This window comes from Drosophila persimilis, unplaced genomic scaffold (assembly GCF_003286085.1).
Source record: "Drosophila persimilis strain 14011-0111.01,24,50 unplaced genomic scaffold, DperRS2 tig00000124-arrow-pilon, whole genome shotgun sequence".
NCBI lineage: Eukaryota > Metazoa > Arthropoda > Insecta > Diptera > Drosophilidae > Drosophila > Drosophila persimilis.
In genome coordinates, this window is record NW_020825294.1 from 4,321,861 (window position 1) to 4,341,838 (window position 19,978).

General features: G+C 41.1%; 1 protein-coding gene across 1 annotated transcript; it reads left to right on the forward strand.

Annotated features, from left to right (window-relative positions):
* The first annotated feature begins 11,413 nt into the window (after window positions 1-11,413).
* On the forward strand, window positions 11,414-12,105 carry LOC6593905. The gene has a single exon (XM_002018746.2). The coding sequence runs from the start codon at window positions 11,438-11,440 to the stop codon at window positions 12,023-12,025; it is 588 nt and encodes a 195-aa protein (XP_002018782.1). The 5' UTR covers window positions 11,414-11,437; the 3' UTR covers window positions 12,026-12,105.
* The last annotated feature ends 7,873 nt before the right edge of the window (window positions 12,106-19,978 follow it).

The window sequence follows — 19,978 nt, forward strand, 5'->3', positions numbered from 1 at the left end:
AATGATAATCCAAGCAGATCCTGCGATCTTTTGAGTTGCGGAGCACTTTAAATGGTTCGGTCTCGGGGACATAGATCGTATGGATTACGTTGGAGTCCTCAAAATCCCGACAGCTGCTGTGGTCATCCTCGTCTTCATAATCATCTTCGGCTAAGTCTGCCTCCTGATTTGGGACTTCTTTGTTATCTGTATACTCTTTTTTTTAAGGATTCTTCCAGCTTTTTATACGTCTTTCACCTAAGAATGTCTGCTTTTTACAATTTCTTTAGTTTATTCTACCAAAATTGTCCCAAATCTATTAAGGATTCTTCTTTCTGATTTAATGTGTTTCTTCTTTGTGTTTAATGGAGTTTTCCTTCGCTTCCTTCTCTCTTACTTCTCAACTAAGGATTTAATCCTTTGTTTTAGAAATTCTTCCAGCTGTTCCGTCTGGCTTAATCGAGGGCTGCGTTCCCACATTTGCCAGCTGACTTTCCAAGCTCTCAATGACTTGAGTATGATCGAGTTTTTTCTGTAAAAGGACTGCCATGATATCTTTGCTATCTCTTACCGTCACATTAATCAGATTTTTCCATATGTTCAACTAATATCCGTTCCCCATGCAAGTAGGGAATATCGAATGCAAAACTAACTATTCTACCATATACACCATATCATATATTAGTTAAATTCGATAGCCACCTCTTCCAGATACAATATACCCCATTCTTTTTGCTGAGTACGTGGTGCACAGAATGTTTACGCGCTAACCTATGCTAACTATCAGTTAACTAAGTGGAAGCTTCGGTTAACGAGCTGCCAGTCAAAGTCATTCAGTCAGTCAGCCAGTCATGTGTGAAAAGTCAGTTGTTGGCACCCACCGCATGCTAAAGAGAGAGCGAGAGAGAGAGAGAGAGAGAGAGGAGTGGAAGGACTGGAGTGTGTGGGTGGATGAACGAACCGGTTCCGAGGTTGGCGCCTTTTGCATTGAAATTAATTTAGCTAGCTTTCAATTATGTGCCACAAACATTCATGCGTGAGTGAGGGAAACGAGATGATAGGTGGTATGGGGGCACGGCACGGCACGGCACTGTTCTGAAACTAAGATACGTTTCGGTGGTGCCACTGCCACTGCCACTGCTGCATGACATGACAGCCCTGACAGCCCCGAACAACATATTGACATTTTTGCCATACATTCCAAACGGCAGCAGGCAGCAGGGGGGCGAGGCGAGGTGAGGCGCCTCCAGAGCCACGAGCCTCGAACCTCGAACCTCGCTACTCGCTTCTCGCTTCTCGTCGACGAGCCACGACGACATCACAACACAACATGTGCGAGTGTTTATGTCGGCGTGTCAATTTTCGTTGTTGACGTGTTGCCGCCTGCCGACTGCCGCCTTGTAGAAGAGGAGGTCTCCCCCAATCCCACCACATAACGTCTCGCATAACGCCCTCTCCTCGTCCAACTTTGACTTGGCCGATGTCGATGCCGCTGCTGTCGTTGTCGTATTATTATTAAATTTTACTTTCGCCACTCAATATGGGAAATGTCATCTGTTTATGATGGCTTTTTGACATCTCTCGTTATTGAATATGTTCCATCGTATTCCCTCCCCTGTATCGTATCGTATCGCCTCGTTTCGATTTGTGTTCCTTGTGTTTTTATTTTATTTTTTTCTTTTCCTACGTTTTCTTTTTAGGTTTTATGCCGCAGACACAACTTTTGATGTATTTTTCAATTTTGCGGCTTTCATTTTCTTGAGGTTTTGTTTTTTTTCTTTTTCCACCAACCACCACAAAAAAATATTGTTCAACTTTAGCTGTCTTTCATCCCATATGTCGGAGTGGATTTGGAGGCGCTTCAATTGCTCGACTTTTGACATGCTTCACACATTTATTGATTGGCTTTTAGGTTAGGGCTTTAAGGAGCTTTAAGGTGGAGGCTCGCATGTGGCCCTGATGCTGGAGGGATAATTAGATTATATACAATTTGTAGGACTTTTATTATATCTTCCTGAAAGATATGCATATCCATACAGTTGAAAGGACAAATACCTGGAAAAAGAAACAACTAGAGCCAGCTCAAAAGCCACTCTACAAAAAAATCCTATATCATTGCAAAGTAAACTAAAAATCCATAGTATTGGATTCCTCGTCCATTCATTCCCTCACTCGTTACTCGTTCTCTTCTCTAGTTCCTCTCAACTTCATTCGAAACCATTCGAACTCAAGCCAATCCAACTATCAATCATGTGGGGGCAAACAAGTTATATCTTTGTGCCCATTCACCCTCGCCGCAAGAGATCACATCATAAGTGGACGCTTAGCCCCCGAGATGTACAACGGAATCCAATAAAAAGAGAATGAAAAAAAAAAGGTCAAGTGACTGACAGAAGCCGGCAACAGCAGCGGCTGCTACTTACTGTCAAGATGTGTCATAAACACATCAAGTTTACTGTCGAAACAAATAAAAATATAAACTTTGACACACACAAGAGAGACGAGACGAGACGAAACGAGACGACACGGTATGGGAATCAAAGCAAAGATAAAAGACAACGAGAAAACGACAGTTTCTCTAGTCTCGAAGGAATACATTTCATACTCACAAAAGGAGGACAAATCAAATCTGGAAGCGACAATTACGAAAGACAGGCGTCGATGCCTTCCCTCGTAAAATAATACAAAATTAGAGAAAGCCATAGAAGTCGCGACTGGAAGTTGTTATAAAGCCATTAAAGTGAAACCCTATAACGCCCCGTAACACAACTTCCAACTTTGAAAAGTCCCTTAAGTACCTGGGGCCATAAAAATTATTTCACTATAAAATTTAAATGACTTAAATGGTGTCCCATTTCCACTCACTACTTAGCGGACACACCCCACCCCGCCCGGTAATAAATAAAAACCTCAAGAAAATAAAAACCTTACAACTTTTTATGTATCTGAGATTATTTTCGACATTTTTAGTGGCATTGAAATCAATTTTCGAATCGTTAATCTTGTAAATTATGCATGTCGCCTGTCGGATGCCGTCATTTCATTTTATTTCGTTTCGTTTCGACCAAAAGATCTGCCATATCTCAGGTGTCTCGTGTCTCTGTCTATCTCTCTCGATAGATACATAGGCATCTGAGAGTCTGAATGTATCTCTCTGTCTGTCTGTAACAAGGCGGGCTCGTTAAGATATTTATATGCACTTCAAGTTCTGTGCCATAATTAATGCCCATCAACTGCAACGAGTTGAAACAGGTGGCAATGCTCGAGCGAGAATTTAGGGGAAATTGTATGAAAAAGAGGGTCTAAAATTTTATTTTTGCTTTTTTGGGACCGATTTTTGGGCTTCCCCAAGGACTGTGTCGTGTAGTGGTTGTTGGATTTTTTGGACCGAAAATTAAGTATTTTCTGCGCTTTGCCAAAGGCTGTGTATTTTGTTGTTGGATTCTGGGACCGACTCAGATGCCCAAGACAAAGGGGACCGATTTTAGGGCTCCTCCAAAGACTGTGTCATCTGCGCCTCAACAAAGGATGTGGAAATTGTTCTTCGATTGCTTTCGACTCAGATGTCCAGGACGAATAGGATCTATATTTTGTTTTTGCTTTCTTGGGACCGTGTATTATATTTGTTTTTGGATTATTCGGACTAAAAATCAAGTCTGCGTCACGTCAACGTCTGTGTATATTGTTCTTGGATTTTGGGACCGACTCAGCTGCCCAAGGCGCGGTCAGGGTTTACAGATATCTCAAAAGAGAAGCCCCAGCGTCCCCCCGTCCCCGTACAATTTAAATCCCCTTTGTTCCTAAAGCAATATCTTGATATTTTTGGTTGTACTCAAAATACAATTCCCAAGTAAAAAACAAACAAATTGTATGCATATTTCAATTAAACAAATTCAAAGACTGTTTTTGTCCCCCCCAAGAGACAGTTTTGTTTAGATCAAACACACACACATTTCATCTACCAATTACATTTTAAATATTAAGCTCTTCCGTTCTCATGTGCAAAAACAAAACCCAACCAATACCCATGTCAAACTGACACAAAATGTCACGTTCATAATTCATTCAAAATGCACAACAGAAACCGAAATACAAATAACAAATATAGAACAAGAAAAAGATGATGGGGAAAAACAGAATAAATACTTTTGGGGGTATGAAAAACGACAAGTTCAATTAGGGAAAAACTCTTTCGCAAAAATGCACAAAAATTTGACAGAAACCACAAAATCCGCATCGCACCCCTTGGATGACCAGAAATCCCTCTCATCCCAACGCCCTCCCTCCCAGACGGGACAGCAGAGGTCTCTCGGGTGACACATGTAAATGCGTGATGACAGGCAAACGAAGGACATGGGAAAAATAAGTACAAAAGCAAAATGAAATAAAAGAAAACTGTCAACCAAAATTAATGTCATGCGTGTGCGATGCAATGAAAAATTATGGCCCAGGGCTTTATGTCAATAACAAAGGCAAAATCCAAGTGTGCGAAAAAAAAAGAGGAAAAGGTAGAGAACCAGAACCAGAGACAATGATTGATTTGACAGGACAACAATGAAGGACGAGACGAGCAGAGACGAGACCTATGCAAAAAGCATCGAGAGGCTACAACAAGTGCGAAATGGTTGTACGCCTCGGGTTACATGCCACTAATGAAGGCAAATAATATATAAATATTCCTGGACTGGGAGTGGGAGTGTGAGGGAGTTGCGTTCTTATGATATATTATTTTCCAACCATTTGTCAACATTTGTCAAATTTGACAGCACACGCCCGCTACACATAGCGCCCCCTTTGGCCATGGGCTCAGCAGCCTCCCCTCTCCGAAATCCATCCATCCATCCATCCATCCACCCCATAGTGACATTGACAGCTCTCTGGGCCCCTTTTTCGAGTTGAGCGAGCAAAAATCTCGCCCTCTTTTACGCGAAATTAATAACATGTACAAACAAAAACAACTGCCACCCGAAAGGTACTTATCATCACCATCCGGAGGAAACCATCCAAGGAACAACCAAAAAAAAGGCAAACTGGTGTTCAAGGGGTTAAACAGGGGTTGACCATAAACCACCCGAGGGCTATTCGTACGTACATATGTGCGCAGAGGATAAGAGGAAAGGATAACACCTGAGGAGGAATATTTTCTTGGTTAATATGGTAATATATTCAAAATGTGGGTGGGATTTCGAGCTAAAAATATTCTCAAAACTCTAAAGGTACATAATTTAATAGTCTTAGAGGGTTTCTTTAAAAGTAGTTCTTCTTTATAGACTCCAAAAATCATTTCCTATCGCTCCTTAACTTCTTCCAAGGACTGTGTATTTGTTGGTAAATCTCTAAAAGATTGATCTTAAATTATTACAAAGCAAAATAGCTCTTGATTTAATATTTTTAGAGGGTTTCTTTAAAAGTAATTCTTCCTTACAGATTCCTTTAACCATTTCCTATCGCTCCTTAACTTCTTTTAAAGACTGTGTATTTGTTGTTGACTTTTTTGGACCTTATTCCTTTTTTCTTATTAACAGACTTCCTTAACCATTTCGTATCGATCTCCAACTCCTTCCCTTTTGTGGTCTTCCTCTCGCTACCCTTCATAACAGCTTCACTTTAATTTGTTTCGATTCTCAGCAAAAAAAAAACCCCCCTTGGAAAACTACGAGTATCAACACCTTTTGGGTTATTGAAACCGCAGAGGGTGTGCCTCAAGAGCTAACCAAACCAAACCTATAATAAAGGCGAACCAACTCCCTTCGAGAACCCACACATCATACCGTGATTGTGGAGAGTGCGTGCGGAGTGTCCATGGATGATATCGAATTTCAAACAGATTTCAATTTGATTTTATATGCCTCCGGTTGAGGGCAGGGCCGAACAGGCCCATGGGCATGTGCTCTACCTTCCGTCCTTCCTTCCTTCGTTCATTCCTCCCTCCTACAATCTATATATGGATTTCTGCAGTCCAGGAAAATCGGAAAACAAAGACGACGCTTCGTGGCAAAAGGGTGTAAGGGGTGTATGGGGTGTATGGGGTGTAAGGGGTGTCTGGAGGGTGGTTTTTGCGGCGGCCGTGAATAAAGCGATTTGTCTTCTTTGTTGTTTGCTTTTGGTGTTATAAATTCTCGTTCCGGGTCTTTGCCATATCCCGTGTCGTGTCTCGGGCATTGGGCATTGCGTACGTGCTACGACCAGACGAAACCAGACCAAAACCAGACCGTATATGAAATTGCCTAAAAATTATATGTGCATAACAGGGATAATCATAAATCTGGCTAATTGCACTTTATTGGGGTCGCTCCCTGCCTGCCTGCCTGATGGCGAAGCGGTGTGGTGGTGCATTCTCTCGCCTTTTAGGGGTTTCAAATTGAATTTGACATGCCGTTCACAAGCATTAAATCTGAAAAATTCTCCATAGTAGTCCCCGGAAATGGGCAACATATAAATTTACAGCTTTCTGACGATGCTCTGACATTTGATATGGCTAATGGTGTTATGACAATCGACTATTCGCCATTTGGCCTTTCATTTTCTTTTTTAGATGTTCTGGTTTTTCAGTAGTGTTTGTTTGGAACTAGTTTTCGGTTTTATTTCGGTTGATTTTGATACGATTTATGATTGGAAATCGATGAGTTTATGCTTTGGTTTGATCTTTGGAAACATGATCTTAATTCAGACTTTCGGTAGAGTTCTTGTATTATCATTAATGAATTTTAAAAGTTGGTATTTATAATGCAAATATCTGTATAATATCGATCTCCTTTATAATATAATCAATATAAAATTTAACATTTTTGAGCATCCCTTTAGAACTTATTTTTGAAGTAAATCTTCCTATAATTTTATTTTCTAAAATTTCATTTCATTTATGGTTATTTTTTAAGCTCCACTCCATCGTTTTTGCAAACAATCTATAGACCTTACCGAATGATAAATTCATCAAATATTTCATCTCAAAAATGAATCTTTCAAAACATTCAACCATAAACGTATTCAATCGTTGCCTCATTTATTAGCGCCATCACCCGTATATACGAATTCCCATCCCACCCACACGAAACCCATCATCATAATCATCGTTGGCATCTGTATTATTATCATTATGATGATCTGCCAAGCGGCAAGAAGAAATACTCCTCCGGCATATACTCATCCGCGTATCGTTTCTCCCACACACACACACACACACACGTACGGAAACAGATGAGAAATGGGAATTATAGCTCCTCCAACTCTCTCTCGTCGGCACATAATTAGGTGAGAGCATGCGTACAGAGATCTCCTTAGGGAGGCGGGTGGGGGGAAAGAGCATTCGCTCTCTGGACTGCTGGCTGCAGCAGGCAGATCGGTCTCTTCAGCGTTGGAAAGGCGTTGTTGAAAGGCGACTGAACCACAGCAACCACCAGATTTTTAATGAATTTGAAAGAGATCACAAATTATGGTAGAAGCAATAGATACCCTTAAGGGCTCAATGTTTCAATAGGAGATACATAGAAGATTCAGTCTATTCGATTTTAATTACATTTCAAAAGTTTTTCTAATAAAAAACTGTCTTGGGATCCATCTTTTTTAAAGGAAAAATATAGATAAACATAAATTAATGTAAAAATATATAAAGAATAGTCATTCTTGGACTTCAGTTATCCGAATCAATATATTCTTAAAACACAGACGACTTGAAATCCAGCTGATAGAATGGATCTTTATAGGTAGAAGCAATATATACCTTTAAGGCTCAACTTTCGATGGGAGATACATAGATTAAAAGGTTTTTCTTGTAAAAAACTAGTCTTAGGACATATCTTTTTTAACATAAATATATATAAATATAGATAAATAATATAATAAATAATATAATAATAATATAGATGGAAAGATATATAAAGAATAGTCATTCTTGGTCTCCAATACTCATTATAAATATATTCCTAAAAGTCACACATGTTGAAGTCCAGCTGATAGAAAGGATCTTTATAGGTAGAAGCAATATATACCTTTAAGGCTCAACGTGTAAATGGGAGATACATAGATGATTCAGTCATTTCATGTGGATTTCACTTAAAAAGTTTCTTGTAAAAAACTTGTCTTGGGACATATCTTTTTTACAGTTAAAATATAGATAAATAAATTTATGGAAAAATATATAAACAATAATTATTTTTGAGCTCTTCAATACTCTATATAAATATATTTTAAAAACACACAAGACTTGAAATCCAGCTGATAGAAAGGATCTTTATAGATAGAAGCACCCTTAAGGCTCAAGATACATAGATGGTTCAGTCCTTTGATGGCATTTAAAAAGTTTTTCTTGTAGAAGAAAGACTTGAAATCTAGCTAATAGAAGGATCTTCTATAGGCATTTTATATACCATATCTGTACTACCACAGGAGGCTTCTGCCTCACGAAATTTCTTCTCTTAAAAACCCCCATTTTCCTGCGTTTCAAACCTTTAATTTATATCATAATACCCTAACCCTTCAAAAGGGTATTCCCAAGAAAATAAAGAAAATCGAAACGAGTCAGAGGGAGAGACAGAGGCAGAGGCATTGCCATCGGCACAGATTCTGTGTATCTGTGTGTGGAGGTAACATGGCTTTTGATCTTTGTTGCGTTTGTTTGTATACAATTTGATGGCTCGTGTTGATGGATCGTAAACGTGGAATGATGTTCGCGCTGTTGCCGCTGTTTCCCTGATGCCTGATGCCTGATGCCTGTTCCCGGGCTGTTCCCTGTGTGCCCCCGATGATGATGACGACGATGATGATGACGATGACGGCACAGTGTGTCTTTGATCATTTGCCGCGCCAGTTGGCAGTCAAAATGTTAATTTATATGTTCTGCTACCGCCTACAATCAACCAAAAAAAAAAAAGAAAAGGCAGCAGCACTAACAACTTTACAAACATGTTTGAGATTTTTATTACTGTGTGAAAATGTTCGATTCTTCCGTAAAACACACACACACACACAGGGGGGGGAAAGGATCAAACAAATTTATGGGTGGGCGCGATCTGATCTGAAATGCCAGATCATTCGGACAGCGGGGCAGGCAATTTTTTCATTGTGATTGATGCCCCCAGAACCACAAAAACAGCAGCATCCCGGCGAAATAGAGAGAGAGAGAGGGAGAGATTTTTTTGATTATCGACAAGTTGTCGGTGGATTTTTATTATTGTGGAAATCGATCAAAACCACTTGACGGCTGATCAAAGACCTTTACGCACGATATTTTCATTTAATTTTAATGTGCATTATTTAACGTATATTTTTGGTATTTTAAGGAAATTAAAATTTTAACTGAAACCCGAGAAAGAATTATATTTAAGATTGAAAATGGATGGGGCAATCAAATATGTGATTGTGATTCCTTAAGAAAAGGAAAGGAAGAAGGCTACAATTTACCTTTTTATTATGCGAAATATATCATAAATAATAATTCCACATCAACTGAAATTCTGCTAAATAATTCTAGAATTTAAGATCATGCAATTTTCTTTCATAACTTGTTTTTTTTTTTTCTGGCAATAAAGCAAAATTTTCGCGGCACCAAGCCAAAGATAAATCCATATGAAGATGGCAGACCATCGCTTTGTCCTCCAATAACAAGCCAGAGCAGCAGCAGCAGAAGAGGAGGAGGAGGAGGTGATGGCCTGGAACCTGCCACAGGGACAGGGACAGGGACTGGTCCGAGGTCTGAATTGTCTGGCGGTTGCCTTGGCCACATACTCGTTGATGGTGGAGTCGTCCGTGAGGCCAGAATGGAACATTTGTCTCGCTTAATTTAAACAGATTTGCGAGATTATTGTCATGCCGACGTTAAGGCAACAATTTCAATTCCGCGCGCGCAAAACAGAGAGAGAGGGAGAGAAAACCCAGGAGAACTGGCAGTGCCAGCTGACAGATAAAGACAGAGAGTAGAGAGCGAATTAAGAGTCTTGGGCATCGGGATTGGGATTGGGGGATTGGGGGCAACCGACCGCAACGATGGGGCATGGAATGAATGCAAGGCAAATCTCCGCCTGACAGCCGCGAGGAGCCGGCACTTTGAATGTGGAGCCACAGTCACAGTCGCAGTCGCAGCCACAACCGATTTCCGAGTGGGATGTTTGGATAGCAGAACAAATTTGCAGAAAAGAAACCCCCAGTGACAAGGGGATCTTCTGAAGAATGCTGCTGCTGCTGTTGCTGCTGGGAATGATGATCATGATGATGATGATGATTCTCTGCACAAGCCATATTTAAAATGCTTTGAAGTTGAACCGATGCACGATCCACGATCCACGACGAGTAGGTACTGGAGGTGTCTGGGGCGCGAAATCAACTCATGTTTGAATGACACGATCAGAGCATGTTCTCCAGATGAAGCCAAGCCGGAGAGGCACCGCCTCTGGCTTTTAATTGTTAATGAAAGCAGAGCAAGCCCTGAGGGGGGGAAACCCGAGCCGCTGCCACACACTTGACAGCAGCCCCGGAGACAGAGTTGAGTCTAACTGCCACCGACAGGCTACTCGTTTCCGGAAGTTTATCTCTATCGCAGCTGCTGCTCCTTCAAAGTCATTAGACTCTGTCACTCTTGTCAGTCATTCAGTCAGTCGTAGTCTCTGGTTTGGCACTGCTTGAATGGCTTTTGGAAGTGCCCATTCGAGTTGGGTCTGGGTTTGGGTTTGGGTTTCCCCCCGTCCCCCCTCGAAAGACAGACATTTGATCTGCCCTGTCAGTGGCCCAGAGCCATGTCAAATTGTGTTTGGACACGATGTTTGTATATATCGTGTCAGTGGATCCACTCAAGTGGATCTAATGCACTGTGAAATGAGACAGGCATTAGCAAGGATCTTTTCAGATCTGCTATACCCTTTGGCAGAGAGAGAGAACTCTTTGAATGGCCATTACTTTGGAGTAAAGAGAACTAATTGGATTTTAAATTGTTGGCAATGATTGGTGCTATTTTATTTGTTTGATCAATGGAGAGTTGCTTTGCTTCTTTGGAATGTTTGATGTACAGTCTTCAGATAGTCGTAGTCGTGCACTAAAAACGTATGGAAAGAAAGAACAAATAGAATTATATTTATAAAAATTAATTATATATTCTATTTTGTATTTATTACTAGGCGGCAAGCCTTAAAGACAATACCAACTCACCCAATACGAGTAAAATTCAAATCAAATAAAGATATATTTTTTATATTTCAAAGAAAATAATATTTCCACATTTTTAGGTTCTTTAACACCTGGACTTGATTTACTATAAATTTCGTAATATTCTTCAAAAATAAAGCCCTTTTATCCCATCAGTTTCTTGGTTTGGATAACTCTTTTGGGACTTACAATGATTTTCAATCTTATTTTCTAGTTTTGATCTATGCTTCAATGATTTTTCCACGAAATCATTTAAAAATATTTCTCGTCCCCACAATTATTCAAAAAATAATTCTGTAAAAATAAAAATAAACTAAATTACAGAATGTTGCGCCTTTTCCGTGGTCTTGCGGGGCAACTGGTAAACCGACGTCGTTTGGGCCTTATTCCCCAAACCGAAACGAAGAATGGGGCAGTCAAGGAGTTGAAAGAGCCAAAAAATGGAGAGATGGAGCTGAAAGAAGCAGTCAAGGGAGAGATGGAGCTGAAGGAAGCAGTCAAGGGAGAGAAGCAGCTGAAGCAACCTCCACCCAAAAATCAGGAGCTAAACCAACCAATCCTCAAAGGTCAGGCGCTAAACCAACCAATCCTCAAAGGTCAAGCGCTAAACCAACCAATGCTCACCATGAGTGAAGTGCAACAATCCCTCGATAAAGAGAAAGAGGAGCTACTGCCCAAACCCGACGACTCCAAGCTGAGCGAACGCTATCTGAAGTTCCGGGAAAAGCTACGATCGGAGGCGCCCGTGACATGCCTGCCGAAAGGTGCACCACATCCGGCCCACGAGAAAGATCCCCTGGTGCCGTGGCCTAACAATACCAATCCACATACCGGAGAAGTCGGTGGACCGGCGGGACCAGAGCCCACACGCTATGGCGACTGGGAGCGCAAGGGACGCGTTACAGATTTCTAGACAAAAAACAAAAGAGACAATGAAATTTTCACCTCTGTTTGGACAAATTTTGTGATTTATTAGACGTGTTAACAACAGAAGCACTTAAAATTTGTTACACTTGAGTATGGCATTTCTCCGGGCCTCGGGCCACGGTAGCCAACGGGTGGTGGATCGGTGGATCAAGATGGGAATGGTGGAGAGATCCCTTTCAATCTGTCACTGGTTGTGCTTCTGCGAAGGCATTACATAAATTTCCATTGTGTGATTTCTTTGTGGTTTCTGGTTTATGTTCATGAATTGATAGTCCCCTGCCCCGGCCCCGGCCCCTTCTTTCGTTGTCTATCGAAAGGGTTCTCAGAATAGAGTGCTGGCTGGGGTCTACCTCCATTATTTATGGTTCAGAGGCACACAGAATCGTGCCCAAGTTGAAGTGGAGTGTGGAATCGTTTCGATTCATTTGAAATTAAGGCGACAGTTTACGTGATTTTTATTAGAAAAACTTCTGGTTGCCATCTAATTTTGTAGCCCGAGTGCGTCGGAGAAAGGGGTTTCTAAATGCCATAAATTTCTTCGTTAAGGCCCTGCCGTCTCTCTCTGTCCCTAAAAACATTTTTGTGGTTTGTTCGAAAAAAGATTTGCAGCTGTTTTGTGGTCTCTAGACTGGATACAAATAGAAATTATTGAAATGCCAACAAAAGCTTCTAAATCTTAAGAAAGAGAGGGTTCTTGCTTGGAACAAATCTACTTTATTTAAGTCAAATCGAAAACAATCTTCTTGGGATCCCAATGAACGGCATAAGCAATTCTGTTCTTCAGGAAACCGATGATCATTGCGCTTAGGAGGCAGCGCTTGCCTCATGGGCAATATTCTACGGGCTTTTGGAGTCCTGAGAGCAGAGGTGATGCGATAGGTTTCGACCTTCGAGAACTTTAGCGATCCTCCGCGTTAGCGATTCTTCAATTGAGGCAGAGTTGGACACAGAACACCGCAAAGACCCCCCTGATGAGACCTGATAAGGCGGTGATGAGCCAGGCTGAGGTTTTGCCTATGGTTTTGTATTTTGGTTCGATTGAATCAAGACATCATTTAGGCATCTAAAAAGGTTTAAAAAATGGTGTTATATCCGAAAATTTGCACACTTTCATATGCATAGGAGCCTTTTAAAATACTACCCTTCGACGAGGTTTGGTAACCAGCCAACGTATCTCTGGAACTCCTCCGTTATTCAGCCAATTCCATAGCCAATTGGCGGGCTATGAGTTGAGATGTTTCAGCCTGTTCCAGTCAATCGCCTTCGACATATCCCACACCCCCATATCATTACAAACTATTTACACATTAAATCAAATGCCGATGTCGGCAGATCGCCAAAGTCAAAGATCAATCACAAGCGAACAAAATGGGGAATCAACGATGAAAACCTAAAGAAAAAGGAAAAAAGGAAAAACAAAAGATAAATTCCGCATAAATTCCAGGAAATCCACAAAATGCTTTAATGTACAACAAAACCGAAATACCAAACGAAATTACATCCAGCAAAAAGCAAAAAACCAAAAACCATCCGACAACTTGCTCAATAGACGCGCGAAGAGACGACTTCCTCTACCCCAAAGTCATCCATCAAATGCGATTTTCCCCGACCAAGCGGATCGATGGATATGGTATGGGAGAGGGGGCAGGGGCAGCAGTAATTATTTCGTCTATTTTATTTTTAAACGAAATTAACGTGTTGTTGCTGTTGTTGTTAATGTGTTTTTATTACGTGAAAAGTAAGAAAAACACACGCACACCGACACCGACAGCGACTCTTCTCGAGATCATTTTATAACCCCCTACCAAAAAAAAAACCGATCCTCCATGCTGCGCGGTCTGCGTCGCAAAGTAGTAGGCGCTGATTGATAGAACAAAGTGAAAATCAAATAAAAAACAAAACATAAAATCCTAGGCAAAACCCGAATAACCCATTCCCACATTCCCTCACCGACTGTGTTGTATGCCACATTGCGGTGCAAGATCAAAGACCGCCCCTCGATCTGTAATGACAGCTTTGATCATTGTTTTGCCTTTGATTTTTTCCGGTTCGGTTGCCTTTTCTTTCGCACTCTCTTGGGGATCTTTTCGGCCCAATCTGGCCCAATGCATACATATATAACCATCCCATCCGATCCGATCCAATCCGATCGGATCAGATCAGTCTCTTTGCCTCGCCTGTTGGCCTGAGTACTTGGAAAGTGTTGGGAATGGGTGGGAACGACGACTGTTTACGATCAATTTCGCGCCTACTTGAGAGATTTTTTTTTTTGCTTTTGGCTGAAGATCGACAGAGATCGTTTGCTCCAGAAAGGGGAACTACAAAATTTCGGATATGCATGAGAGAAACACGAAAGGCAATTACTGAAGGAATGGATAGAATAAATTATTCTGCAATGAATGTTCATACTCTTAGGGTAATTACAGGGTATATTTCAGGGCGAATTTAAGCCCACCCTCAATAAGATATCTCTAAGATAAATGATCTAATTAAAACCTTCACTTTCCCAGACATATGCCATTAAACACTCAATCAAAAGAGCTTTACGAAATACCCCCAAAAACCATGATTCATACTTTAAAATCTACTTCCAAAAGTTAATTGATAAATATTTCAATATATTTCGTAATTTATGCCCTGAAATCGAGACACCTGACTCTGATTGATATCGCTCAAGTGATTACAAAACGCTCAAGCCGATAACCATTCAATCATTCATTGATTAATTGTATTAAATAAAAGCCACAAATCGATTCTCATACATAAAACACAAAAAAAAACAAAAGAAAAAACAAGGTAAAATTCAATAAGCTAATCAATCGGCTGTATAAAAATTCTTGGAATTAAGCAAATAAAAAGAAAAGGAATAAAACAGGTGCCAAAGTAAATTTATTGTCTAACAAAAATATATTTAAAATTCTGAGAAGATTTAAAATGTTGCAAGTTCCCAAAAGTCTGTGTACGGAAACAGTGCTATGTCATGGGCAAATAATATTTCACACAGGAAAGAAAATGTAAGAAAAATTACCACTGCCACGGATCGGGGGATGGGGGGGGTGATTGGGTGTTTCGGAAGTGGAAAATCAACAATATATATGACCAACTATTATGTTATTGTGTGAACGTGCAGTGATTCCACCAGCCAGGCTTTTCTTTGGTGGAGAGTACAGAGCCCACCTTTCCAGGAACCCCCAAGCAGCAGGGTAGCGGGCGGCTGAACGGGTGGATGGGTGGCTGGGTGGATGGTTGAATGGGCGTCTTATCGAAGCGTATAACATATATCATTGACACTTTGACATTGCCAGGGCGGTGTGCGAGGCGAGGTGGAGAGGTCCATGGAGAGGCCATGACCAACAGGATTTTAGTACTTTTCAAAATGGCACTTAATCATGGCAGCCGCCTGGCGCAGGAAAATGCGGAAACTGGCAACAAGGACACACACACCGACACACCGAAGACGTAATCGCATGTGTTCACGCTTGAAAGGATAACGACGACATGGTCGGGAATTGGTATTGGGAACTCCTGCTGACTTCCACACTCACTCTGCCTTTGCCTCTCTCTTCTATCGACCAAAGCGAAACAAGATTAATGACTTGGCAAAAGGAACTCTCTGTGGGAGAGAGTGTGTGTAGCCTGGGTGGCTGCTGCTGGCTGCTCCTTTTCTGGCATTCGATAAATTGTTTGCTACTTGGACTGTCATTAGTCGAAAAGTTTGTTTGCTATTGTGTTAAGTGTTATTTGTGTGCTCACGTCCAAGTGTCAGGGCTCTTTGGCATTTCTCTTCTTCCTCTGTCGTTTATCACTTTCGCTTTTACTCCTCCTCGGCAGTAAGTTCCGCCTGTCATAGATGACTCACACCTTCTCTGATGACCGCAACAACAACAACAGAAAAAAAACAACAAAAATTTGTGAAAAATTGAGTCAAGTTCAGGAAATATAAAGAAACTAATGATCGCTGAGTGACTTTGTGGAAAATCTATCTACTAGATTTATTGTCTTTGGCCCAGAGAGGGGTTCCTAACGGATGACACTAGCCAGGCAGGCGGCTAGGGATTTATCATGGAAATGCTGGGAATGTGTAGAGAATGAAAGGGGGGGTTTAATGTGGTTAGGGAATAGTTTGTGTTATTTCAAATCACCAGATTCTGTGGCATCCACAATGTGAAATATGTTCATGCTGAGTCATAAAAAACGATCATATTTAATGGATCATTATTGAAGCTAGAAGGAACGAATGAACCTGGCTTTTGAACCATTCGAATGCTGTATACTTGTGTCCTTTCAAGTAGAACTTACAGATAGCCTGGAACCACTTCCAAGAGCCACCCACTACCAAAAAAATTTATGGGCCTTTGTCTTTGGTTTTAAAATCCCGCGACACGTGTCTGATTCAAATTGGTGGTGGAATACTTCTACCAATCAATAATTTAAATTGCTTTAATCACAAACAAATTTTGAATACATTTTTTAAAGCCCACAGAGTTGTAAATCATATATTTTTCAATTTCGGGCCATACACAAAAATAGCAATAAATTCATTAGCGAAGGAGAAAACATAAGCAGGAAGCTGGTAGGGGCGCAATATACAACGATTTACAACCTAAATCAAATGCAGTTGAATGACCAGCACAGACGCCATAAATCACGCTGGGCCAGTGCTCCAGACGATGGTCCCTGCCCGGCCCTCCAGTTGCTGCCATCATCCAATATTTTAGAGAAGAAAGCCAAAAACAAAGAAGACGAAACTGGGGAAAAGGAAAAAGATTTCAAGAAAAGGGCAAATGCAATATGTTATCAAATAAAAATGTAACAAGCGACGACAGAGGATGGTGGCGAGAACCCCGTAGCCCGTAGCCCGAACCCCGACCCCAAAAAGAAGTCCCGAAAAGCAGGAAAGGCAAGGAAAGCAAAGAAATGTGTTGCACAAATTTATTAGAAACCCTAACTAACGAGCAATATCCTTAGTGGATGGATGGCGATGGTCGAGATGGCAATGGAGTGGGAGGATGAGGGATGCGGATGCGGATACGGATGAATGCCATGGATGGAATGAAAATCCAAGTGATGTGTCAAATGTTAAGACATTACAAAGCACTAAAAGGCACAAGGACAAAACCCCAGCGCTGAGAAGGGAAGGAACACGCCGGAGCAACAGGAAAACAAATCGAACGTGTGCCCAATGCCATCAATCTTTTGTTTTTATTGCCAGGCCAAGGTCCCTGTCGAGTATTTCTTACGAAACGACAGGAGTACAGGAGGGTCGTCCCTGCGACGGCTGGGACATGTGTGTGCACGACATTAACTCGACAGGATAACAAATCTGTTAAATGTGACAAACGAGAGCCGGGTGTACTATGGATCGTCTTTGACAGCCCTCTAAAGAAAGGCGAAAAAGGCAGAGCCCAGAGTCAAGTTCTGACAGGGAAAAACCTTCACCTAGTCGCTGTCCGCTGTCTCCTGTCCGCTGTCCGCTGTCCCTGTCTCATGTCCTGTGGTGTTTCTATTGACCTTTTTGTGCCCCGCTGCACATCCCCTTGGATATAATCGAGTGTGGGCGGACAAGGACCAAGCCCTGTCAATGCCTAACGATGATTTCATGGTGGTCAAAATGCAATAAATTTTTATTGTCACCTATTATTGAACGATACACGATACTGTACGCGAAGACCTCTGAATTTATGACCGAACTGCATTTCGCTTTACTTTCCGTCCGCCCACTCATTGTGTATGCAAGTCACAAAAGGTCCTCGGACCTGATTCTGATCCTGGTCTTGGCATTGGTTTGCTCTGCAGCCAGACAAAGATATCCCACGGAGCCCTCAAGACAGTTTTATTAACATGTTTATGAAGTTTATGCTTGACCCTGAAAGCAGGCAGGCAGGCTGGCAGGCTGGTAATGAGCAACAGATCCTGTGTTCCACAAGGAGAAAGTCACAGGTTTTTGTGAAGAAGATTTAGGGATAAGTTGCAGGCGAGAGGCCTCAAGTTGAAGGGGGGTTTATATAACATTCAAATGAATAGAAATCCAGCAGGTTTTCATGTTCACATTTTGTTAGGAAATCATCATTAAACCATAAACATCTTCTAGGTTAGACCACAAGGTGGAGGAGGAATCTTCTCTGAACAGCTGGACATAAGGCACTTCTTCAGGCTCCCAGATCATTGTAGAGTCTTTCAAGCGGAAGTCCTGGCAATCAGAGAAGCTCTGAGCAACCTTCAAGCAGTTATCGCTAAATGCGATTTCCTCGAACTTCGAGAGATGGCTCAGTAGTAAATATCTATTAGCCTTATATGGGTCCCGGGCCACTGGGATATTGAGGGCACGGGTACTACAGTCCCCTTTCGACTAATAGACGATATGTGGCCATTAGTGTCACGAGGAAGAGGAGAAGACAGACAGAACACCTGTTTTGCTCCTGTCCAGGGCTCTCCAGGAGGATCGCTAACTTGGCAAGACCATCTGGCTGCGATAATTGCTGTCATTAAGTCTCACAACGCAGCACAGGGAAGATCCCAAGCGGGCCGGAGCCCGACCTAAGTGTGACAGGCTCCTAGCGCCTCTACCAAACCCATAATATAACATCAAATTCTAACACCTGGAATTCCAGCAATCAACTTTCATTAGCCACAAACACATATACTCCCCCTAATATATACAGACCCCATAAATATGCTAATAAGTTTTATCAACAGTCTTCCAAAATCCACCTTGACTAATTTCCCCAATCCAAAGGTCCAGGCCATAAAAATTAATAATACAAAAATTATATTTTTTATTTATGATACAATTTCCAGCCAAAACTTTCATTTGGTTAATCTTCTCGCTGGAAAACCCAAAGTGTTTTTCTTGGGAGACTAATTTATTTCAACATTTTTCACACTAAATGCCATAATTTATGGTATTCGAAAGCCTCCTCCTTCACATCGTTGCACATTTTAATTCTTTTCGCTTTGACTGGATGGATGCCTCATAAACAATATTAAATCTCCTCACACAGTCTCCCCCCCTCCGACCAAAGAGCCCATAAAAGTTCTTATTCTGGGGGGATGCCCGCCTTCATATTTTCTAAATGTTCCATGGCCTGGCGCTATTTTTGGTCTGTGAGGGCAAAACTCTTTCGAAAAACTTAACTCAAACGAAACTCAACTCAACTCAGAGATATATATAAATATAGTACAAATGTCTTGGGGATGACAGCAAATAAACATGACACACAGCATTTCAAAAATATGACAGTTTTAATTTTCAATGGAATTTGTTTTTAGCATATTTATTTTTGTACACAGAATTGACATAGTTATGGTAGTTTTTTCTTGAGAATATAATCCACTGGGAAATTCTGTGCCACTAAAAAAATTTAATTTGGAAACCCTTAAGTTTTTCTTTGCTAAAAAATATACGTTTTAGGCCATAATTTTTATTGAAATTGGTTTAATTTATACAACTTTTTCCAACAATATACCTCCCACATAAAAGTGCAAAAATAAATTCCCATAAAAACATTTAATTGCTCTATTCATGATTTTTGTTTCGTTTCCTGTTGATAATAAAAATACTCACCATAATTTGATCAGAATTTGCAATATGTTTTTCCCCCGCCCCCCAGAACCGGAAGTTTTTCCCTCCACTGTGTAATTGTTTATACCCCGAACCGGAAACGCTAGGGGCATGCCTCTTGTTGCTGAGGATGATGTTGATGATTGCCTTAATATCTTGAAACGCTTTGCGGTATGATTTATGTGACACATTTAATGGGTGCCATAGGCAAAGGCAACTTTGAATATTGTTCAATTTTATGGAACATGCTCATTAATTGTTTCGGCTACAGCTGGAAAAGTGCAACCGAAAGGACAATAGAAAATCCGTAACGAAAACTGGAACACACACAATATGGAAATTGACTTCTATTGTCATTTTTATTGCCTTTACTAATGG

Bases quoted from the DNA above. Each gene is read 5' to 3' on its own strand.
- LOC6593905 (XM_002018746.2), top strand. From the start codon at position 11,438: ATGTTGCGCCTTTTCCGTGGTCTTGCGGGGCAACTGGTAAACCGACGT.